Source organism: Brassica napus, chromosome A9 (genome assembly GCF_020379485.1).
Source record: "Brassica napus cultivar Da-Ae chromosome A9, Da-Ae, whole genome shotgun sequence".
NCBI lineage: Eukaryota > Viridiplantae > Streptophyta > Magnoliopsida > Brassicales > Brassicaceae > Brassica > Brassica napus.
Window position 1 is genome coordinate 29,640,835 of NC_063442.1, and position 26,077 is coordinate 29,666,911.

Here is a 26,077-nt window from a genome sequence, read left to right on the forward strand (position 1 = left end):
GACTTGAAAACCAATTGAAAAGCATATATACAAGATGTATAAAACACCATATATCACAGAACTAAAATGAAAATTTGGAACAACTATTTAACAAAAATGTTTTGGAATATAATGAAAATAAAAATAATAAAAAATTATAATTTCTAGTTTTTCGGATCATCTTAGTACAACGTTTTTTGTGGCATATATACATGTCCATATTTAAGGTTATTGAAGAGAAATTAGTAAATGCTAATTTGGTAGCTACTCTATTGCTAGTTGATTTTATCCACATATTTAATCATTCAACGTTGCGTATATATGGTTGTCGCTAAATGGTATTTTAAGGTGATGACAAATCGTAACAAAAATTAAAATAAATGTTTGGAATAAATTTTTTTTTTTAAAAAAACTAACCAATCATTTTAAAACTGTTTTTTCGGATAATTCTAAAAATAGTTTTCAAAGACTTATATATATGTATATGTTCACATTTAAGGTTTTCTACAATAAACACAAAAAATATTTATTTACAGTGAAGAGTTATAATGTCAGCATCTAAATTTGCTATATTTTGTATTGTTCTGGTGTTTCTTGCTAGTTGTCATGAATGTATGTCATATATTTCTTACATTTCGTCTAATCCCCTTTTATTATTATCATTAAAATAATAATAATATCCTCTATCATCTTTTTAATTTTTTTAAGTTTTAAATTTTATACAGGTGCCGACCTCAACAGAGGGCCCAAACCAACATGCTCTAAAACACCAAAGAATGTTTGGTGTTGCAGCAACAATTCACACTGTCGGGAAACCAAAGCGCTATGTGAGAAGATTTGTTGGGTCCGTGGTTGAATTTTTCTGAAAAGAACTTCTATAATTATTTATTCCAAATATTTTTGTACTTCCATTAGTCTAAATTCGAATAATAAATAGTAATTCTTATTCCAAATAAGAATCTAGTATTATGAACTAAATAATTTGATATTCCTTCGAAAGAGATCGAAATATATATTGTTGTTTATGGCTTTCTTCAATTGTATTTTAGAAGTTAATAAATGTTATGTAAAATTGAGAATAAAACTATTTTAGACTGTTTAACTGAATTTAAATGTTGTAAACAATTGGCTTATAAAATAAAATAAAATATATATTTTCATAACATAGTTTAGAATTTATAAAATAACTAACACCAATATTAATAGTTATCACCACCAGTCGCGGGTTGGGCTGATTCAAAATATGACACAATTATTTAAGATAATATATTCTATAAAATTCACAATGGTGGAGATCTTTTCAAATATGGTCTCATTAAAGTTTTATAATAATAAATAATATGTAAAATTTGTATAATTAAAAAAATCATTGTAATTTTCAAAAATAAGTCAATATCTAATTATTCTAAAAAAATCGAAACATTTTTATATTGTTTTATAATTTTACATATAAAACACATTTACATAATATGATACATAATCTTAAGGACATCAAATAATCTTTAAAAAACATGATGAAAGGGAAAGTTTAGATTATTTAGTATATAATCCATGACAATAATGATTTTTATTTGAATATAAACAGAATGTTTTGGTAAACTAATACTATACCATATTTACACCATTATTAACTGCAGAATTTTTATTGTAAAATAACTAAAAAGACATGATTTGGTGTTTATACCTCTTATAGGAAATAATATATTATGGATATTGACAAAGTTATTGATGAGAAATGTTTGTCTTATTGATTTTGAAGATGAGTTGAGCAATAATGCAAAATATATTACTGACATTGTTGTCGTGTTGTATCTTGGCAAATGGTAGTTTAGGCTACTATTTGTTTAAATGATTTTCATGTAAAACATATATTTTTGGTAACCAATATATAATATAATGGCCGTCTCGGTGCAAGTTCTAATTAGATACATAATTTGAAAATCTTATGTCATATTATATTCTATATTAAAATATTCCATACAATATTTTGACTATTATATATATATCTTTGTTAAGGAAATCTATGTTTTTCCTATAATATATATATATATATATTCTGAAGTAAATCTATATTTTTCATAGAACTAAGAATATATTTTTATTTATTTATGAATCTATAAAATATTTTTTTGAGAAAATAAGAACTGTTATACAAACTATTACTTATAATATTATTTCACTTCTGTAAATGTATGCATGAATTTCATTATATCTATATATTACCCATTAAGAATTGAAGAATATTTTTTTTAACTATATGAAATTAGTAAATAAAGTTGTAGTTGCTAATTACTTTTGGCCACATATTTAAATTTTCAAAATTAGACACACACACACACACATATATATATTTCATTAATTGGTAATTTTATGTGGTGATATATCCTATCAGAACTAAAATGATAATTTGGAACAACTATTCAACATAAATGTTTTGGAATATAACGAAAATAAAAATAATAAAAAATTATAATTTCTAGTTTTTCGGATCATCTTAGTACAACGTTTTTTGTGGCATATATACATGTCCATATTTAATGTTATTGAAGAGAAATTAGTAAATGCTAATTTGGTAGCTAATCTATTGCTAGTTGATTTTATCCACATATTTAATCATTCAACGTTGCGTATATACGCTAAATGGTATTTTAAGGTGATGACATATCGTAACAAAAATTAAAATAAATGTTTGGAATAAAATTAAAAAAAAAAACTAACCAATCATTTTAAAACTGTTTTTCCGGATAATTCTAAAAATAGTTTTCAAAGACTTATATATATGTATATGTTCACATTTAAGGTTTTCTACAATAAACACACAAAATATTTATTTACAGAGAAGAGTTACAATGTCAGCATCTAAATTTGCTATATTTTGTATTGTTCTAGTGTTTCTTGCTAGTTGTCATGAATGTATGTCATATATTTCTTACATTTCGTCTAATCCCCTTTTATCATTATCATTAAAATAATAATAATATCCTCTATCATCTTTTTAATTTTTATAAGTTTTAAATTTTATACAGGTGCCGACCTCAACAGAGGGCCCAAACCAACATGCTCTAAAACACCAAAGAATGTTTGGTGTTGCAGCAACAATTCACACTGTCGGGAAACCAAAGCGCTATGTGAGAAGATTTGTTGGGTCCGCGGTTGAATTTTTCTGAAGAGAACTTCTATAATTATTTATTCCAAATATTTTTGTACTTCCATTAGTCTAAATTCGAATAATAAATAGTAATTCTTATTCCAAATAAGAATCTAGTATTATGAACTAAATAATTTGGTATACCTTCGAAAGAGATCGAAATATATATTGTTGTTTATGGCTTTCTTCAATTGTATTTTAGAAGTTTATAAATGTTATGTAAAATTGAGAATAAAATTATTTTAGACTGTTTAACTGAATTTAAATGTTGTAAACAATTAGCTTATTAAATAAAATAAAATATATATTTTTCAGAACATAGTATAGAATTTATAAAATAACTAACACCAAAATTAATAGTTATCACCAGTCGCGGGTTGGACTGATTCAAAATATGACACAATTATTTAAGATAATATATTCTATAAAATTCACAATGGTGGAGGTCTTTTCAAATATGGTCTCATTAAAGTTTTATAATAATAAATAATATGTAAAATTTGTATAATTAAAAAAATCATTGTAATTTTCACAAATAAGTCAATCTCTAATTATTCTTAAAAAATCGAAAAATTTTTATATTGTTTTATAATTTTACATATAAAACACATTTACATAATATGATACATAATCTTAAAGACATCAAATAATCTTTACAAAACATGATGAAAGGGAAAGTTTAGATTATTTAGTATATAATCCATGACAATAATGATTTTTATTTGAATGTAAACAGAATGTTTTGGTAAACTAATACTATACCATATTTACACCATTATTAACTGCAGAATTTTTATTGAAAAATAACTAAAAAGACATGATTTGGTGTTTATACGTCTTATAGGAAACAATATATTATGTATATTGACAAGGTTATTGATGAAAAATGTTTGTCTTATTGATTTTGATGATGAGTTGAGCAATAATGCAAAATATATTACTGACACTGTTGTCGTGTTGTATCTTAGCAAATGGTAGTTTAGGCTACTATTTGTTTAAATGATTTTCACGTAAAACGTATCTTTTTGGTAACCAATATATAATATAATGGCCGTCTCGGTGCAAGTTCTAATTAGATACATAATTTGAAAATCTTATGTCATATTATATTCTATATTAAAATATTCCATACAATATTTTGACTATTATATATATATATATATATTTGTTAAGGAAATCTATGTTTTTCCTATAATATATATATATTCTTAAGTAAATCTATATTTTTCATAGAACTAAGAATATATTTTTATTTATTTATGAATCTATAAAATATTTTTTTTGAGAAAATAAGAACTGTGATACAAACTATTACTTATAATATTATTTCACTTCTGTAAATGTATGCATGAATTTCATTATATCTATATATTACCTATTAAGAATTGAAGAATATTTTTTTTAACTATATGAAATTAGTAAATAAAATTGTAGTTGCTAATTACTTTTGGCCACATATTTAAATTTTCAAAATTAGACACACACACATATATATATATGTATATATATGTCATTAATTGGTAATTTTATGTGGTGATATATCCTATCAGAACTAAAATGAAAATTTGGAACAACTATTTAACATAAATGTTTTGGAATATAACGAAAATAAAAATAATAAAAAATTATAATTTCTAGTTTTTCGGATCATCTTAGTAAAACGTTTTTTGTGGCATATATACCTGTCCATATTTAAGGTTATTGAAGATAAATTAGTAAATGCTAATTTGGTAGCTAATCTATTGCTAGTTGATTTTATCCACATATTTAATCATTCAACGTTGCGTATATATGGTTGTTGCTATATGGTATTTTAAGGTGATGACATATCGTAACAAAAATTAAGATAAATGTTTGGAATAAAATTTTAAAAAAAAACTAACCAATCATTTTAAAACTGTTTTTCCGGATAATCCTAAAAATAGTTTTCAGAGACTTATATATATGTATATGTTCACATTTAAGGTTTTCTACAATAAACACATAAAATATTTATTTACAGTGAAGAGTTATAATGTCAGCATCTAAATTTGCTATATTTTGTATTGTTCTGGTGTTTCTTGCTAGTTGTCATGAATGTATGTCATATATTTCTTACATTTCGTCTAATCCCCTTTTATTATTATCATTAAAATAATAATAATATCCTCTATCATCTTTTTAATTTTTGTAAGTTTTAAATTTTATACAGGTGCCGACCTCAACAGAGGGCCCAAACCAACATGCTCTAAAACACCAAAGAATGTTTGGTGTTGCAGCAACAATTCACACTGTCGGGAAACCAAAGCGCTATGTGAGAAGATTTGTTGGGTCCGCGGTTGAATTTTTCTGAAGAGAACTTCTATAATTATTTATTCCAAATATTTTTGTACTTCCATTAGTCTAAATTCGAATAATAAATAGTAATTCTTATTCCAAATAAGAATCTAGTATTATGAACTAAATAATTTGATATACCTTCGAAAGAGATCGAAATATATATTTTTGTTTATGGCTTTCTTCAATTATATTTTAGAAGTTTATAAATGTTATGTAAAATTGAGAATAAAACTATTTTAGACTGTTTAACTGAATTTAAATGTTGTAAACAATTGGCTTATAAAATAAAATAAAATATATATTTTTCAGAACATAGTATATAATTTATAAAATAACTAACACCAATATTAATAGTTATCACCAGTCGCGGGTTGGGATGATTCAAAATATGACACAATTATTTAAGATAATATATTCTATAAAATTCACAATGGTGGAGGTCTTTTCAAATATGGTCTCATTAAAGTTTTATAATAATAAATAATATGTAAAATTTGTATAATTAAAAAAATCATTGTAATTTTCACAAATAAGTCAATCTCTAATTATTCTTAAAAAATCGAAACAATTTTATATTGTTTTATAATTTTACATATAAAACACATTTACATAATATGATACATAATCTTAAAGACATCAAATAATCTTTAAAAAACATGATGAAAGGGAAAGTTTAGATTATTTAGTATATAATCCATGACAATAATGATTTTTATTTGAATATAAACAGAATGTTTTGGTAAACTAATACTATACCATATTTACACCATTATTAACTGCAGAATTTTTATTCTAAAATAACTAAAAAGACATGATTTGGCATTTACACGTCTTATAGGAAACAATATATTATGGATATTGACAAGGTTATTGATGAGAAATGTTTGTCTTATTGATTTTGAAGATGAGTTGAGCAATAATGCAAAATATATTACTGACACTGTTGTCGTGTTGTATCTTGGCAAATGGTAGTTTAGGCTACTATTTGTTTAAATGTTTTTCACGTAAAACGTATCTTTTTGGTAACCAATATATAATATAATGGCCGTCTCGGTGCAAGTTCTAATTAGATACATAATTTGAAAATCTTATGTCATAATATATTTTATATTAAAATATTCCATACAATATTTTGACTATTATATATATATATATTTGTTAAGGAAATCTATATTTTTCTTATAATATATATATATATATATATATATATATATATATATTCTTAAGTAAATCTATATTCTTCATAGAACTAAGAATATATTATTATTTATTTATGAATCTATAAAATATTTTTTTTTTAGAAAATAAGAACTGTTATACAAACTATTACTTATAATATTATTTCACTTCTGTAAATGTATGCATGAATTTCATTATATCTATATATTACCCATTAAGAATTGAAGAATATTTTGTTTAACTATAAGAAATTAGTAAATAAAATTGTAGTTGCTAATTACTTTTGGCCACATATTTAAATTTTCAAAATTAGCCACACACATATATATATATATATATATATATATATATATATGTCATTAATTGGTAATTTTATGTGGTGATATATCCTATCAGAACTAAAATGAAAATTTGGAACAACTATTTAACATAAATGTTTTGGAATATAACGAAAATAAAAATAATAAAAAATTATAATTTCTAGTTTTTCGGATCATCATAGTACAACGTTTTTTGTGGCATATATACATGTCCATATTTAAGGTTATTGAAGAGAAATTAATAAATGCTAATTTGGTAGCTAATCTATTGCTAGTTGATTTTATCCACATATTTAATCATTCAACGTTGCGTATATATGGTTGTCGCTAAATGGTATTTTAAGGTGATGACATATCGTAACAAAAATTAAAATAAATGTTTGGAATAAAATTAAAAAAAAATAAAACAAACCAATCATTTTAAAACTGTTTTTCGGATAATCCTAAAAATAGTTTTCAAAGAGTTATATATATGTATATGTTCACATTTAAGGTTTTCTACAATAAACACACAAAATATTTATTTACAGTGAAGAGTTATAATGTCAGCATCTAAATTTGCTATATTTTGTATTGTTCTGATGTTTCTTGCTAGTTGTCATGAATGTATGTCATATATTTCTTACATTTCGTCTAATCCCCTTTTATCATTATCATTAAAATAATAATAATATCATCTATCATCTTTTTAATTTTTTTAAGTTTTAAATTTTATACAGGTGCCGACCTCAACAGAGGGCCCAAACCAACATGCTCTAAAACACCAAAGAATGTTTGGTGTTGCAGCAACAATTCACACTGTCGGGAAACCAAAGCGCTATGTGAGAAGATTTGTTGGGTCCGCGGTTGAATTTTTCTGAAGAGAACTTCTATAATTATATATTCCAAATATTTTTGTACTTCCTTTAGTCTAAATTCGAATAATAAATAGTAATTCTTATTCCAAATAAGAATCTAGTATTATGAACTAAATAATTTGGTATACCTTCGAAAGAGATCGAAATATATATTGTTGTTTATGGCTTTCTTCAATTGTATTTTAGAAGTTTATAAATGTTATGTAAAATTGAGAATAAAATTATTTTAGACTGTCTAACTGAATTTAAATGTTGTAAACAATTGGCTTATAAAATAAAATAAAATATATATTTTTCAGAACATAGTATAGAATTTATAAAATAACTAACACCAATATTAATAGTTATCACCAGTCGCGGGTTGGGCTGATTCAAAATATGACACAATTATTTAAGATAATATATTCTATAAAATTCACTATGGTAGAGGTCTTTTCAAATATGGTCTCATTAAAGTTTTATAATAATAAATAATATGTAAAATTTGTATAATTAAAAAAATCATTGTAATTTTCACAAATAAGTCAATCTCTAATTATTCTTAAAAAATTGAAACATTTTTATATTGTTTTATTATTTTACATATAAAACACATTTACATAATATGATACATAATCTTAAAGACATCAAATAATCTTTAAAAAACATGATGAAAGGGAAAGTTTAGATTATTTAGTATATAATCCATGACAATAATTATTTTTATTTGAATATAAACAGAATGTTTTGGTAAACTAATACTATACCATATTTACACCATTATTAACTGCAGAATTTTTATTGTAAAATAACTAAAAAGACATGATTTGGTGTTTATACGTCTTATAGGAAACAATATATTATGGATATTGACAAGGTTATTGATGAGAAATGTTTGTCTTATTGATTTTGAAGATGAGTTGAGCAATAATGCAAAATATATTACTGACACTGTTGTCGTGTTGTATCTTGGCAAATGGTAGTTTAAGCTACTATTTGTTTAAATGATTTTCACGTAAAACGTATCTTTTTGGTAACCAATATATAATATAATGGCCGTCTCGGTGCAAATTCTAATTAGATACATAATTTGAAAATCTTATGTCATATTATATTCTATATTAAAATATTCCATACAATATTTTGACTATTATATATATATATTTCTTAAGGAAATCTTTGTTTTTTCCTATAATATATATATATATATATATATATATATTCTTAAGTAAATCTATATTTTTCATAGAACTAAGAATATATTTTTATTTATTTATGAATCTATAAAATATTTTTTTGAGAAAATAAGAACTGTTATACAAACTATTACTTATAATATTATTTCACTTCTGTAAATGTATGCATGAATTTCATTATATATATATATATATATAAATTACCCATTACGAATTGAAGAATATTTTTTTAACTATATGAAATTAGTAAATAAAATTGTAGTTGCTAATTACTTTTGGCCACATATTTAAATTTTCAAAATTAGACACGCACACACACATATATATATATATGTCATTAATTGGTAATTTTATGTGGTGATATATCCTATCAGAACTAAAATGAAAAATTTGGAACAACTATTTAACATAAATGTTTTGGAATATAACGAAAATAAAAATAATAAAAAATTATAATTTCTAGTTTTTCGGATCATCTTAGTACAACGTTATTTGTGGCATATATACATGTCCATATTTAAGGTTATTGAAGAGAAATTAGTAAATGCTAATTTGGTAGCTAATCTATTGCTAGTTGATTTTATCCACATATTTAATCATTCAACGTTGCGTATATATGGTTGTCGCTAAATGGTATTTTAAGGTGATGACATATCGTAACAAAAATTAAAATAAATGTTTGGAATAAAATTAAAAAAAATAAAACTAACCAATCATTTTAAAACTGTTTTTCCGGATAATCCTAAAAATAGTTTTCAAAGACTTATATATATGTATATGTTCACATTTAAGGTTTTCTACAATAAACACACAAAATATTTATTTACAGTGAAGAGTTACAATGTCAGCATCTAAATTTGCTATATTTTATATTGTTCTGGTGTTTCTTGCTAGTTGTCATGAATGTATGTCATATATTTCTTACATTTCGTCTAATCCCTTTTTATCATTATCATTAAAATAATAATAATATCCTCTATCATCTTTTTAATTGTTTTAAGTTTTAAATTTTATACAGGTGCCAACCTCAACAGAGGGCCCAAACCAACATGCTCTAAAACACCAAAGAATGTTTGGTGTTGCAGCAACAATTCACACTGTCGGAAAACCAAAGCGCTATGTGAGAAGATTTGTTGGGTCCGCGGTTGAATTTTTCTGAAGAGAACTTCTATAATTATTTATTCCAAATATTTTTGTACTTCCATTAGTCTAAATTCGAATAATAAATAGTAATTCTTATTCCAAATAAGAATCTAGTATTATGAACTAAATAATTTGGTATACCTTCGAAAGAGATCGAAATATATATTGTTGTTTATGGCTTTCTTCAATTGTATTTTAGAAGTTTATAAATGTTATGTAAAATTGAGAATAAAATTATTTTAGACTGTCTAACTGAATTTAAATGTTGTAAACAATTGGCTTATAAAATAAAGTAAAATATATATTTTTCAGAACATAGTATAGAATTTATAAAATAACTAACACCAATATTAATAGTTATCACCAGTCGCGGGTTGGGCTGATTCAAAATATGACACAATTATATAAGATAATATATTCTATAAAATTCACAATGGTGGAGGTCTTTTCAAATATGGTCTCATTAAAGTTTTATAATAATAAATAATATGTAAAATTTGTATAATTAAAAAAAATCATTGTAATTTTCACAAAGAAGTCAATCTCTAATTATTCTTAAGAAATCGAAACATTTTTATATTGTTTTATATTTTACATATAAAACACATTTACATAATATGACACATAATTTTAAAGACATCAAATAATCTTTAAAAAACATGATGAAAGGGAAAGTTTAGATTATTTAGTATATCATCCATGACAATAATGATTTTTATTTGAATATAAACAGAATGTTTTGGTAAACTAATACTATATCATATTTACACCATTAATAACTGCAGAATTTTTATTGTAAAATAAATAAAAAGACATGATTTGGTGTTTATACGTCTTATAGGAAACAATATATTATGGATATTGACAAGGTTATTGATGAGAAATGTTTTTCTTATTGATTTTGAAGATGAGTTGAGCAATAGTGCAAAATATATTACTGACACTGTTGTCGTGTTGTATCTTGGCAAATGGTTGTTTAGGCTACTATATGTTTAAATGATTTTCACGTAAAACGTATCTTTTTGGTAACCAATATATAATATAATGGCCGTCTCGGTGCAAGTTCTAATTAGATACATAATTTGAAAATCTTATGTCATATTATATTTTATATTAAAATATTCCATTCAATATTTTGACTATTATATATATATATATTTGTTAAGGAAATCTATGTTTTTCCTAATATATATATATATATATATATATATTCTTAAGTAAATCTATATTTTTCATAGAACTAAGAATATATTTTTATTTATTTATGAATCTATAAAATATTTTTTGAGAAAATAAGAACTGTTATACAAACTATTACTTATAATATTATTTCACTTCTGTAAATGTATGCATGAATTTCATTATATCTATATATTACCCATTAAGAATTGAAGAATATTTTTTTAAACTATATGAAATTAGTAAATAAAATTGTAGTTGCTAATTACTTTTGGCCACATATTTGAATTTTCAAAATTAGACACACACACATATATATATATGTCATTAATTGGTAATTTTATGTGGTGATATATCCTATCAGAATAAAATGAACATTTGGAACAACTATTTAACATAAATGATTTGGAATATAACGGAAAAAAATTAAGATAAAAATATCTAGTTTTTCGGATCATCTTGGTACAACATTTTTTAGGCATATATACATGTTCAGATTTAAGGTTATTGAACAGAAATTAGTAAACGCTAATTTGGTAGCTAATTCTGTCGCTAGTTGATTTTATCCACATATTTAATCATTCAATATTGCGTATATATGGTTGTCGCTAAATGGTATTATAAGGTGATGTCACTCGTAGCAAAAGTTAAAATAAATGTTTGGAATAAAATTTAAAATAAATATTTTAATTTAAAAAATAAAACTAACCAATCATTTTAAAACTGCTTTTCCGGATAATCCTAAATATAGTTTTCAAAGTTTTTGAAACTTCAATTCTGATTTGTCTTTCTCCCAACGCACATACTTAATATCCCATCTATGCTTTAGCACATAGTCAACCATAGCTTTTTTGAAAGCTTCCAAATTCTCAAAAGCTTGTCTTAATTTCAGATCACCACTGCCTTTTATGTACCTCAAATACCCATCTCTTTCAACACCATCTTCATCATCGTCTGAACATAAAGGTGTAGCATACTCATCAAAATCTTCATCAACAAAATCAGCCACATTCCTTTCTACTCTTGCTTCTTCATCAAATTGGTGTTCATTCCTCTCGGCCTCATATCTCTCGGCCTCTGAATCTGCCTCATACCTCTCTGTCTCCTCTCTCTCGTTCTCAGCTCTTGACTCATCTCCTTCTGTCTTTGGCTCAACAAAGATATCGACTGAATCTACCCATACTGAAGCTCTACACATCTTGTTGAACTGAACGTCACCATTTCTTATCAAGTGTCGTTCTTCTAAACTTTCATATGGAAACTTAAACCACACTCTTTGACCATAGAGACTTATGGGTAGTTGGTTCATGAGCTCTGGAAATAAACGACTAGGATAAGCTTCCATTATCCTATAACCACCACCATTGTAAAGATCTTTACCATCAACCTCTTCAATTTTTCCACCATAGTAGCAGCCAAAGGTGATCAGTCTGTCTTCCTGAGAACTATAATTTACATAAAAATGGCACCAAAAGGTTAGATAAACAAATCCCATACGACATCTTACCCTAATATGTATAAAAATTCCAAAATTTTCATTCATTGAAATAACTCGACATACCTCATCTTTCAGACTCGCTAGTCACAGAAACACTTCTCGGTTCAATTTGCCCACTCGAACTCGAAATATCCTACGATTACTCTTCTGTTCTTTGATTTCAGACTCCCATGTCGTCTCTTCTTTGTGCTGTTTTTCTAAAATCACGATGAACCCTAATTTTAATTTTCCCAATTTTTTTTTAACTTCAGATGACAAAACGACGACGTTTTGTCAATGCAAATTGAAAAAAAAAATAATTTGGTCTAATTTTAAACCGACCAATACCATTCCAGCCTCGTGTGTGCCATGTCAGCACCCGAAGCTAATTAAACCGAAATCAGAATCGGTTATGTAGTGATTAACCTGATTAGAAAAGTTCATGTCTGAAATTCAAAATTAAACTTAGTCCGTGGTGGTTTTGGCTTGATTCAATAGTTTGTGTATGAAAACAATGGAGACATCAAGTTCATGGTGGAATCGGCCGTTTTCCCGTATATGTTCACATTTAAGGTTTTCTACAATAAACACACAAAGTATTTATTTACAGTGAGGAGTTACAATGTCAACATCTAAATTTGCTATATTTTGTATTGTTCTAGTGTTTCTTGCTAGTTGTCATGAATGTATGTCATATATTGCTTACATTTCGTCCAATCCCCTATTATCATTATCATTAAAATAATAATAATATCCTCTCTCATCTTCTTACCTTTTTTAAGTTTTAAATTTTATACAGGCGCCAACCTCAACAGAGGGCCCAAACCAACATGCTCTAAAACACCAAAGAATGTTTGGTGTTGCAGCAACAATTCACACTGTCGGGCAACCAAAGCGCTATGTGAGATTGATCAAAAACTCACAATGGTGGAGGTCTTTTCAAATATGGTTGCCCGACAGTGTGAATTGGACTGATTCAAAATATAACACAATTATTAAGATAATATATTCTATAAAAACTCACAATGGTGGAGGTCTTTTCAAATATGGTCTCATTAAAGTTTTATAATAATAACTTATATATAAAAATTTTATAATTAAAAATCATTGTAATTTTTACCATGAAGTCAATCTCTAATTAATCTTAACAATTCGAAACATTTTTATATTGTTTTATCATTTACATATAAAACACATTTACATTATATGATACATATTCTTATATAACCCAAATAATCTTAAAAAAACATGATGAAAGGGAAAGTTTTGATTATTTAATATATAACCTATGACAATAATGATTTTTATTTGAATATAAACAGAAAGTTTTGGTAAACTAATACTATACCATATTTACACCATTATTAATTGCAGAATTTTTATTGTAAAATAACTGAAAATACATGGTTTGGTGTTTATACGTCTTATAGGAAACAATATATTATTGATATTGACAAGTTTATTGATGAGAAATGTTTGTCTTCTTGATTTTGAAGATGAATTGGTCAATAAAGCAAAATATATTAGTGACACTGTTGTCGTGTTGTATCTTGGCAAATTGTAGTTTAGACTACTATTTGTTTAAGTGATTTTCACGTAAAATGTGTCTTTTTGGTAACCATTAAATAATATAATTGCCGTCTCGGCGCTAGTTCTAATTAGATACAAAACGTGTAAAATCTTATGTCATATTATTTTTTATCTAATAATACTCCATACAATATTTTGACTATTATATATATTTCTTTAGGAAATCTATGTTTTTCCTATATTATATATATATATATTTCTTAAGTAAAGTTATATTTTTCATATAAAAGAGAATATATTTTTATTTATTTATCAATCTATAAAATATATTTTTTCAGAAAATAAAACTGTTATACAAACTATAACCTATAATATTATTTCACTGTAGTAAATGTGTGCCAGGATTTCTTATGTTTTTATGTTTGTAGAACTTAATATGACTATAATTAAAATACCAAAGCATATCTGAATTCTCAGTTAAAAATTATTTAAAATAAATTTCAGTTTACCATTTAATAAATCTAAGGCATAAAATTATGGGGGATTTACCAAATATGATTCAAAACTTGATTTTGATTGCAAAAGTATACCCAAACTTGAATCAAATGCAAAAGTAACCCAAAAGCATTGTGAAATTACAGCCAGCCTCTTGTGACCAAACAAAAAAAAAGAATTCATTTTTACGAATATAGCCCCGCTAAGTCTTCTGAGTCTTCTGAGATTCTGTTAAGTCTTTTGGACGATGTCCACGGAAGTCGTCTGATATAGTTGATCTTAAAAATAATTTTATAAATTTTGTAAAAAGTAATTTGATAAGCGAAAAATTAAAATCACGTAATTATAAATAGTTTTTAGTGATACAAATTAAGATATAATAAAATTAAACTGTTTTCAACATAGATGAGTGAAAGTAGTGAATCATTATATACTTTAGTCTAGGGTTTGGCAACATATGTTGTAGTATTGTATGTATTCTTAGGGTTAGATTTTGGAAAGTTTAAATGTTTTTTTTTAAATTAAATTTTTACTACATGTGATTATTCATGTGTATAGTAAACACTTTTAACTTTTTTTTTTTTTTGACAGCAAGACATTCACAGACTCATATTGACTCTGTAAACCAAATCGGCAACTCTGCATCCATATGAACGACGAAAGACGGTTGTTTCCTAGCACAACGTGCCAAGCTATCCGCCCTTAGGTTCTCCGTTCGGGGTACATGGACGACGTCTGAGTTGATGAAGCTTCTTCGTAAAAGCTTGATATCTTCCAGGTAGCTTTCAAATGCTGGCCATTCTTCTGGTTCCGAAACCATCTTCACCAATTGAGAACAATCCGTTGCAAACGTAACCTGAAATAAACACTTTTAACTTTAATTTGATTTTATGAAGTGTTTAGTTAGTTAATTTACTTTAGGAGTTATGTTTAGGGTCTAGACGACTAACATGTAAGTTATCTGGCGATTAGAAGACTTCTCTGAAAGTCTTCTAACTCCCGCTAAAAAATTTTTAGTTCCCCTCTAAAAATATTGAAGTCTTGTGGGCGACTTACAAGTACGTCGTCTAGTAAGTCTTCTGATCGAAAATATTTAACCTAGAATTTTTGTCTCCATATATAAAGAAACATTTACACATTTTCTCTCCTCCTCTCAAATGGCTGTAACAAAAATGGTATGTTCCTCATTCTAAAACTCTCTAATCTCTTTGAATTTATAAGCACCAAACCTTATATTAATTTATTGTTTTTTTCTCAAGTCTTTCTCACTAGTTTATCTTGTTTTGCAGGTTTTTCATCACATGGTTCTCATCTTTCACTCATTTAAAGATATATTTATTAATTTTATATATGTATTTTTGTGTGTTCTATAAAGGTAGATCTATCTAATCTTTCACTCATTTTTTCTATTTTTATGCCGTTTGAACGTTTTTGGAGATGGATGTTTTTCAGATCTGGATTCGGGATATGCAGGTTTTTCAGATCTGGAAGACTTATGGGCTAGAAGACTTTCAGACATCTTTCAGGAAGTCTTCCAGACGACTTCCAAGAAGTCTTCTCACAGGGCCTTCTCTCATGTCTTCCTTTCATAATAGATTTGAGCGTTTTGGTATGTTTTTATGTCTGATTTTTCTTCATTTGGTAACTTCATGTTGCATAAAATTCATACATTTTTCCTAAACTAAAACTCTTCAAACCCACTATAATCTCTTTGACTTGAAAATACTAAATTTTATATGAATTTTTCATTATTGTCTCATGTATTTCTCAATAATCTATCTTTTTGTTGCAGGTTTTTAATCAGATGGTTCTCATCTTCCACTTGGATATGTATTTTGTGTGTTCTATAAAAGTATGTCTATCTAATTTTTCACTTATTTTCTCTGTTTTTAAGCCATTTGAACGTTTATTGATATGATATGCAGGTTTTTCAGATCTGGATTTGATATACATGTTTTTCAGATCTGGATCAGACTTTAGAAGACCTATGGGAAGTCTTCTCGGAAGTCTTTTAAAATATAATGCGCTAGAAGACGACTTCAATAAGTTTTCCAGAAGTCTTCTAGACGACTTCAAAGAAGTCTTCCAGACGACTTCCAGGAAGTCTTCTGACGGGGTCTTCTTCTATATCAAGTGGAGTCTAAGCTTGTATTTGTAGAGGAATGAACTATAATAGTTTCGTTTGTGGTCTGTTTTGTGATTTGCATGTGTACTCCTTTAGTTGTGACTCTTTTTTTTTGTAAATTTGAAGAGATATTAATGAAAAATTTGGTAAATATGTTCATTTCTACAATATTACCTTGCCAAAATTACTTGACATAATTAAGTTATTGATACAACTTCAATAGCAAAACACAATAACACAAAAAATTAATCAAATTTATTACAGGTAAGAGAGAAAAATTCTCAAGAAAACTTAGTCAAATTCACAAAAGATTCAAAGTTAGAACACTTTCATTAGATACATAAGTAAAAAGTATATCTTATGATCTGAGAAGACACATTAAACCATATTACTTGATATTTTTGAAGTTAAATAAACATATCTTAAAGTTACTTAACAAATTTACAAAAACTAACGTAGATTAGCTAGAAACTTTACTAAGCATGAATGTTGGTAACCTGATAAATATCACTAATTAGGTTATAAATTTCATTCAGTAGCCCCAATATTGACTAATATACATGAATTAACAAAAAAAATTAAAAAAATCTTTACAGTTTTAGAGAAAATAAAAGTTTATTAAACATTGACACATACGATTTCCACGGAGGTCGTCTGGTAGACTTCTAGGAAGTCGTCCATTTAGGTTAGTTTTGCAATTGATTTTTAACCTAGACGACTTACATGGAAGTCGTCCATCTTTGTTTATTAAAAAAAAAACTCGAGACGTTAGTTATGCATTTGACCAGATTCTGTCAGAAATTTGACTTTTTCTAGACGACTTACACGTAAGTCGTCCAATAGAAAAATTTTAAAATCCATATTTTGTTACACCTAGACGACTTCCATGTAAATCGTCTCAGGTTAGTTTTGCAATTGAAAAATAAAACAAATAATCATTTTTTTCTAAATCTCAGAATAAAATCATGGACAACTTCAATGTAAGTCGTCGGACGAACTTAATAATTAATGTATATTTTCTATGCAATATATATAATATACACCAAGTAATATAATAATATGAATATAAATTTCAAATTTCAGAAAATAATAATTAATGTATATTTTTATCTTAAAATAAATATATCTTAAAATAAGAAATTAAAATATAAAAAATTTATAAATTAATATCTCTATAAATTAATAAAATTTCAAATTTCTAACATTATTAATTTATAGAGGTTCTACTGTATAAAGACAATTTTCATAAACGGACCATTTTCAAGTTTTTATCACAAAAATAGGTCCTAAGGAGAAAAATGACCAAAATGTTTCATTTTTTATATATTTTCAGATTATATGTTTTCAAATTCCAACTTTTTTAGAAAAAAATTCTTTTGATTTTTTTTTATTATTTTTTCAAATTTTCTTTTTGTAATTCGAAATACTTTTTGAAACTCTTTTAAAAAATTTTATTTTTAATTTTTTAATATTTATTTTTTATTTTATAAATTTTTAAAATTTAATCTCAAATCCTCATCCTTTAACTCAAAACTCTAAGGAGGGTGTATTGAATTGGGAATTTGAGAATGCTTGGAGGGATTTTAGTTATGGTGAGATTTGGGAGGGTTTTGAGTAAATGAGATGATTTAGTAAAAATTTTAAAACAAAAACAAAACCCTATTGACGCTTTGGTAAAAATTATTTTGAGTTTTCAGAATAGTTTATATGATTTGGGATCATTTATAGCTTTTTTTGACAGTCCGAACAAAATCATAGTTGCAGTTAAACTTGTCATTTTCCAAACTCCAAATTCTTATATTTGACATCGTAACTGAAATATAACTTGTCATTTTCCAAACTCCATATGAGATAGGGTACTAGTTAAACTTGTCATTTACTCGCATAGACTATTTTCGATTGACACAACTAAACATTTAACCTAAGCATAAATTAATTTATATACTAGTAGCCTATCTTATATGCTAACATTTCCTTCCAACTTGTATACTAACATGTGCTTCTTTTTCATTGTGTTCTTCAGGTTTTTTCATGGATGAGCTGGAAGGGTAATAGTATTTCTCCACTATTTTATGAAATGAAATAACTCTTCTCTTATTTTTCATGTTTATTATTATATAATGTATTATTTAGTAAGTTATATTTTATTTGATGCTTGAAAGAAAGGGTTTCAATCTTGTTCTTTATTGTTACATGTTCTATTGATATGAGTTTTATATTGATGTATACATGTGATTTATATTAGTCTATATATAATTTTGTAAAGAAAAAATAATATATTAAACGTAAATAGAACATAATTTATTATGACATCAAATAAAATAGAAAACATTGTGATGTTGAATGAGAATGATATTCATATTATGTTGTCTCTTCCACCTTTATTAATGCCATTAATCTTTATTTATTTTTTCTACAATCAATCTGAATTTGGTGTAAGCATTACGTCATTCCATGTAATTATAGACACTTCAAAATTTGACCCAAAAAAAAAAACACTTCAAAATTTTGGATAATATATATGTAATGTGCTATATTGTTTGTTACATTTTCCATTCTATATGCTCATTTAGAATAAAAATGCATATTATTTGCATTTTTAAATTTGGATTTAATTTATAAAAGATTGAGGTTGAGATTGGATAAATGTTTATATTCCATGTAGGGTTTAGTGATTAGTGACTAGGGTTTAGTTTATGAAAAATTGAGGTTGACATTGGATTAAGGTTTATATTTCCGTTTAGTTTACGTACGGTTGGGGTTGACAATGTGGCAAGTATTATCATCTTCCATGAAGGCATAACAATATCAACATTTGAGAAATATGTTAAGATGTCTTTAGATTATAACTATATTTTTAGATTTTCTATTCTATATGTCTCATGTAGAATGCTTTAAATACTTTTAATTACTGAACTTAATTTTTTTGAATTTCAGATACCATATAATTTTATATGCAAACCAAATAATTAACAAATTGTTTTAAAGATAATAACTAACTAAGATAATTATAAAAATAACTAAGATAATTAAAAGACAAATATCTTATGATTATCCTAAATCAACGATGCATCATAAGGTTGTTTTTTTTAATAACAAAATAAAATAAAAAGGCTATATACATGTTGGGATTCTTTTTTAATATTGGATATCAGAACAAAAACTTAAAAAATGAAAATTGTTTTTAACAAAAAATAAATATGTTTTGGGCTCTCTTCCTATTGGGCCCTAGGGCAAGACACCTAATGTTGTCCTTACCTCGCAGTCGTTGCTGGATTAGAAAAAAAACAGACTTCTTGTTTCAGAGTTGATCGAGATGGAGTTCTGTCCAACATGTGGGAACTTGCTGCGTTACGGTCAATCACAGTTCTTCTGCTCGACATGTCCTTACATCGCCCGCATAGAAAGACAGGTTTTTCTTAATTCTTACTTAAACTAATCAAAAACCACCCCTTTGTTTGAGAGGTACAAGTCGTTTATCTCTCTCTCTCTGGGTGCTTTTTTTGGACAGGTTGAGATAAAGAAGAAGCAATTGCTGGTTAAGAAATCAATTGACCCGGTTGTGAAGAAAGATGATATACCAAAAGGACCTGAAACTGAAGGTATTCTTTTCGCTTTTCTGTTAATGATCTGTTAGTATTCTTAATGTATCGTTGATTGGTTGATGATAGAAATAGCAAATCAATAAAGATTGGTAGAACACTTGAATTAGTGAGTCAAAAGTACAGCATTGATGTCTCTTAGTTATGAAAGCGTTTATCTCAATTGTTTTTGCTGGTTAAACAGAATGGATCCCATTTGATTATAACCATTTATTTATTGGATTCTTTGTGTGTTTGTTTGTCAGCACCGTGTCCAAGATGCGGGCACGACAAGGCATACTTTAAAACAATGCAGATTCGTTCAGCGGATGAGCCAGAATCGAGATTTTATAGATGCGTCAAGTGCGAGCAAACTTGGCGCGAGGAATGATCATCCCTTTATACTTTTCCATCCACAAGAAAAGAAAGCCAATCTATCTAATCATTAATTTCGCTCTTTTGAGTTTTTTTTTTGTTTGTTGTTTGTAACTTGTAACACTGGCAATTTTCGATAGCTTTCAGAGTTATCTGCCTTTGTTTTGTTTGGGAATGTTTCTGTGTGATTTAAGCAGTTTTGATGTTTGTTTACAGTTTCTTATAAACCACAATGAAACATTCATCTGAATGGATTTTCTTTGTATTTGATTGCGAATCAAATCTTATGCAAAGTTTTGTTCGGACAAAACGATGACGTACATATCTTGTCTTGTTTGTTGACTTTGACCAGCTGTTAAATAACTTCCCTCTTCTTCCTCTGACCGCTAAACCTCCAGATATGATTTTCCTCAAACCAAAAATGTCAGGATCCTCGAGAAACAATAAGCAGAGGAAGAAGGCTGACCTCGCCACGATCCTCCGCAAGTCGTGGTATCATTTGCGTCTCTCCCTAGATTCAAGACAACATAAGGATCACTTGACATCATGTCTCTGATTGCTAAGTTAGTACCTTTCTTAACGGTCACCTTCAACAAACCAATAAACTCTACCATTCCTTCCTCAATCAAACTTATAAATCTCAGTTTATAAAAAGAAGAAACTTGTAAAAAAGATTGCATGTTGGAGACTTTACTATCTTCTTTGATGACGAATGTGCGCGAAAACTATCCATGAACTTTGTAGAAATACTTGAGTTAAGAAAAGATGGTTTCTTTGTTGAGCAAGCTTTCCCTGAAGTTATCCGCAAGCTTGGTCTCAAAAACTCTTGATGTTCATACTTGGACCTAAACAAAGATTGAGTAACTCATTAGAAAGAATGATAGATTTGTACTGTCACAAGTTCTTTTAGAATAAGTACCTAATGAATCTCATACGCTGGTCATGACTAACATCAGGTCCAGGCTTATAGCTTCCTTCAGGTACAAAAGCTTCGTAAATTGAACTAGCAGAAGCATATTCAATCATGGAGTCGACTTCCTCATCAGACCATTCATCTTGTGTCACAGACAAGACCTGTAAAAACCATACCAAACTATATGTATGAGTACACAACAAAGAAGAGATAATATTGTCTGAGTAATAAAGAGAAGGGACAGCACATAGAAGCTATATATTTCATATCAACATTTTAAGCAAATGAAGACTCCAATATTTGGTGATCTGAGAAAGAAGCCACAAACTGATTAAACAAAAGAAAGAAACATAAAGAGGCAGAGAATCACAACTTAAACACAAGCATGTGTTGTAGTAGCTTTTTGTGATGATTACAAAAATGGTGAGAATTCAAAGGTCGTATAAATTTCAAGCTAAATGAAGACATAATATATTAACTTGATTAGACATATTATATGATCAAATGGCTTGGAAAAGTTTGCAGCTTTCAATAGCAAAAACGTTGTAATCACAAATGAAGAGGAGGAGGGTGAAAAACTTACGCCCATTTAGGATCAGGAGCGCTACAATCAGAGCGCAGACTCGGTTATCAGGTTGTTTAAAAAGATCTTTTATTCTCCTTTTACCTGGTAAATACGCAACCTAATAATCATCAGAAACCCTAAAGATCATTTTGTGAATTCTCCAGCCATTATTGTAACTACAGAATGTGAATTTTCTCTAAATTTGTAGAATTTCATCACAGTAATGAAAACACAAATGATGTCATGAAAAATGAAAATTCCACAAATCAATATTGTGTCATACCTGAACCAGAGTTACCGAGTCCGGCTGTATAACTGTCCACTACACCACGTTTACAACTCAGTTATCTTACAAAAATTTAATATATAATACGCCACATTGCTTATATAGTAACATATTACATATACCCTTATATATATATATTGAAATGTACATGTAAAAGGCTTGAAAACTAGGCCCCGTGTACTTCCCGTTTAGTCACCGATTTTTCGGTAATTCGCTAGGTTTGGACCAGCCTCCCGATTCACGCCTAGCGTAGTTTCAAACCTAGGTTTTCTCTAAGTCGGTTTGTGACATAGACGAGACTATATTTAAGCTTTGACATTGCTAGCTTCTTTGTTTATTGGCTTTTGATAATTAATAAACTAGAAAGTTTCTCTTTTTCCTTGTTTTTGATTTGATTAAATTCATCAACACAAGAAACCGGTCTCAAGCATGGTTCTTTGGATCCCTTGATTGAACGAAACAGGTCCCAAAGAAGATTATCAAATCCCTTGGTTGAGCTGATTATCTAGTTCGTACGCTGCGCTAGATTGACAAGGCCAAAGAGAATCATGATAGAAGGTGTGTGCTCTCGTGTAATGGGACACATTTTTTTCTTGTTGAAGGGCATGGACAAATATCATGATATAAGGCGTGTGTATCTTGTAACACTCTTGTGTACATTTTTAAGCAAAAAAAAACACTCGTGTACCTTTAGTCTTTAGAGGTTTTGCATTTGAGGTTTGTAATTGTAAGTTTCAGCCATTCAGGCTTTTAGCTATATGCTTCTATAAAATATGCCAACGTATTATTCTCTGTATCTTTGAAGCCCAGTACTTGGTGCCTGAAATTATGCAAAGTCGACATGCTTTAGTTTTGCGAATCTACTGAGGTCAGGATTCACCCTAACAAACCCACGATACTGTTAACAGTCGCAAATATTATATATCACTAAGATTTCAAGATTTGTAGAGTACTTCTGGACCTCTGGAATGTTCCCAGCTTTAGTTCTTAATTATAGCATCATAAGATTGATCAGATAATATATTAAAAGTAATGAAACTGTGTCTTTTAAATATCTTATTTAAAAGCCAGTTCTTAGTTTTTTTAGTTAAAAGCTAAGAGACGGTTTCTTATATTCCGCTAATAACTTCACCCTAAAAACCTCCCATTAATCATGCTCTAATAAGGCCGACGTGCACAAAACTAAGCAAAAACATGAAGCGGATCACACGTGCCAGCTTATATTTATATACAGCTTCTGTCTGAAATTAAAAGGAAAAAGTAAAAGAAAAACCGGTTACAACGGTCAAAAACAAAGGTGGCAAAAGATTTAAAACCTTAAAATAGAGACAAAGGTAACGTTTGGTGGGTTTGTGAGAAAGAGAAGAAAGGAAAAGAGCGCAAAAAGAGGAGGAGGAGGAGGAGGGTGATGATGAAGCTGTGGAAACGAGCTTCCGGTGCTCTCAAAGACCGTAAAAGCTTGTTTTCCATCAGCTTCTCCCGTAAAACCTCCTTCCGCAACCCTGACCTTGACTCCGCCGTCATCCACGCAACCTCTCACGACGACTTATCCGTCGACTACCACAATGCCCACCGTGTCTACAAATGGGTCCGCTCCTCTCCCGCCAACCTCAAGCCCCTTGTTCACGCGCTTTCCTCTAGGGTTAACCGTACAAGAAGCTGGATCGTCGCCGTGAAAGCCCTAATGCTTGTCCACGGTGTCCTTTGCTGCAAAGTCACGTCCCTACAAGAGATACGTCGCCTCCCTTTCGACCTATCTGATTTCTCGGACGGTCATTCACGTCCAAGCAAGACTTGGGGTTTCAACGCTTTTATCCGAGCCTACTTCTCGTTTCTTGACCAGTACGCTTTCTTCTTTTCCGAACAAATCCGTGGTCGGGGCAAAAAAACTCAGGATGGTTCTGTTGAACAAGAGCTTGAGAGGATCCAGAAGCTTCAGTCTCTTCTCCATATGCTACTCCAGATCCGTCCCATGGCTGAGAACATGAAGAAGACGCTTATCCTTGAAGCCATGGACTGCGTTGTCCTCGAGATCTTTGACGTTTATGGAAGAATCTGCAGCGCCATTGCCAAGCTTCTCATCAAGATCCAGCCAGGTGCTGAAAAAGCCGAAGCTGTGATGGCTCTCAAGATTGTAAAGAAGGCTACATCTCAAGGAGAAGACCTAGCTCTCTACTTTGAGTTCTGCAAAGAATTTGGTGTCTCAAATGCTCACGACATCCCTAAGTTTGTCAGAATTCCCGAAGAAGGCATTGAAGCAATCGAGAAAGCCATTAACGGAGTCGAAGAGAAAGAGGAGACAAAGGACGAGCAAGAGGAAGTAGAGGAAGAAAAGAGTATCATATTAGTGGAGAGACCAGAGTTCAAGACAATCATAACTGATAAATGGGAAGTTTTCGAAGATGACTTGTGTTTCACATGTAAGGATATTAAAGAAACTGATCAACATAGAGAGTATAACGTGGATCCGAGTCTGCTGCCTCTTATAGTTATTGATGAGCCAGTTTACTTCACTCACACGTTACCGGATTTAATAACCTTCTAATGGCAATTTGATCAGATTCCTTTTTATTGCTTGGTTCTCTTATGATATAATGCTCTTTTTGTTGGATGTGGGGATGATAATAAACATTAGATATATCTCAAAATTCCCAGGATTTCTGAGTACACATTTTTTACATTTCATTTAGGCATTTGAGAATATGATATATTTTCCCTTGTTAAATCTGTTAGTTAATAACTGGACATTGACTAATAGAATGGCCGTTCGACGTCAAAAAAAAAAAAATTAACTGGATATTGATTAATATACCTCAGAACAATATATTTTTGTTACTACGAGATATATTAGAGCATCAGCAATGCTGAAACTCTCAATCTCGATAACCAAGGTAAGTTTTCTTATTATTTTATTACTTTTATTTTTTTTTACTTAAAAAAAAAAAAAAAAAAAAAAGGAAGAGCCAATCGCGGGTCCCCACGTGGCGATGGGACCCGCGTACAGTGAAGAATTTGTGGAAGATTAATCCTTACCTAATGATTAATTTGGCACATACTTTTAAATATAATGGGTCCCACAGATTATTATAATAAGTTTAATGCTAAGGATTTTGTTAAAACTCACCATTGGAGGTGGTCTTAGTAGCTTCTGAAACTTCTAAAGTCCTTTTTTTACATTGACTTTGATAATCCCCCTACAAGTTATACCAAACAATTATTATATATTGATATTTATTTTCTCAAACAATGTGTTTGGTTATGGCTTTCAAACCTGTGATTATTTGTTCAGAATTAATCAATGTTTTCTACCTTACTCATATAATTAATAACATAATATTAATGTTTTAAAAACTCGACAAGACATATCAACTCATTATTACTATTCGATGACTGGTCGAATCGGTCTAACTGGGTTTTCAAAATTATATATA

The 26,077-nt window shown here is 28.2% G+C and overlaps 3 protein-coding genes and 5 long non-coding RNA genes across 8 annotated transcripts; 7 read left to right on the forward strand and 1 right to left on the reverse strand.

Moving 5' to 3' along the window:
- The first annotated feature begins 89 nt into the window (after positions 1-89).
- On the forward strand, positions 90-1,086 carry LOC111200573. Its single transcript, XR_002654234.2, has 2 exons — positions 90-591; positions 705-1,086. It is a non-coding gene; the product is annotated as an uncharacterized LOC111200573 (long non-coding RNA).
- A 39-nt stretch (positions 1,087-1,125) lies between these two features.
- LOC111200574 lies at positions 1,126-3,220 on the forward strand. Its single transcript, XR_007316324.1, has 2 exons — positions 1,126-2,892; positions 3,006-3,220. It is a non-coding gene; the product is annotated as an uncharacterized LOC111200574 (long non-coding RNA).
- Positions 3,221-4,634: 1,414 nt separating this feature from the next.
- Positions 4,635-5,700, forward strand: LOC111200575. Its single transcript, XR_007316325.1, has 2 exons — positions 4,635-5,205; positions 5,319-5,700. It is a non-coding gene; the product is annotated as an uncharacterized LOC111200575 (long non-coding RNA).
- A 1,058-nt stretch (positions 5,701-6,758) lies between these two features.
- LOC125577949 lies at positions 6,759-7,879 on the forward strand. The gene is made up of 2 exons (XR_007316326.1): positions 6,759-7,551; positions 7,665-7,879. It is a non-coding gene; the product is annotated as an uncharacterized LOC125577949 (long non-coding RNA).
- Positions 7,880-9,346: 1,467 nt separating this feature from the next.
- Positions 9,347-10,210, forward strand: LOC125577950. The gene is made up of 2 exons (XR_007316327.1): positions 9,347-9,882; positions 9,996-10,210. It is a non-coding gene; the product is annotated as an uncharacterized LOC125577950 (long non-coding RNA).
- Positions 10,211-20,178: 9,968 nt separating this feature from the next.
- On the forward strand, positions 20,179-21,149 carry LOC106364755 (DNA-directed RNA polymerase III subunit RPC10). The gene is made up of 3 exons (XM_013804273.3): positions 20,179-20,338; positions 20,438-20,528; positions 20,774-21,149. The coding sequence occupies exons 1-3, from the start codon at positions 20,243-20,245 to the stop codon at positions 20,896-20,898; spliced, it is 312 nt and encodes a 103-aa protein (XP_013659727.1). The 5' UTR covers positions 20,179-20,242; the 3' UTR covers positions 20,899-21,149.
- A 143-nt stretch (positions 21,150-21,292) lies between these two features.
- On the reverse strand, positions 21,293-22,384 carry LOC106363326 (ADP-ribosylation factor GTPase-activating protein AGD12-like). Its single transcript, XM_048740494.1, has 4 exons — positions 22,379-22,384; positions 21,802-21,956; positions 21,577-21,727; positions 21,293-21,469 (listed from the first exon to the last, which is right to left on the reverse strand). The coding sequence occupies exons 1-4, from the start codon at positions 22,382-22,384 to the stop codon at positions 21,293-21,295; spliced, it is 489 nt and encodes a 162-aa protein (XP_048596451.1).
- Positions 22,385-23,774: 1,390 nt separating this feature from the next.
- Positions 23,775-25,310, forward strand: LOC106364754 (putative clathrin assembly protein At1g25240). Its single transcript, XM_013804272.3, has one exon. The coding sequence runs from the start codon at positions 24,055-24,057 to the stop codon at positions 25,189-25,191; it is 1,137 nt and encodes a 378-aa protein (XP_013659726.2). The 5' UTR covers positions 23,775-24,054; the 3' UTR covers positions 25,192-25,310.
- Positions 25,311-26,077: the final 767 nt, after the last annotated feature.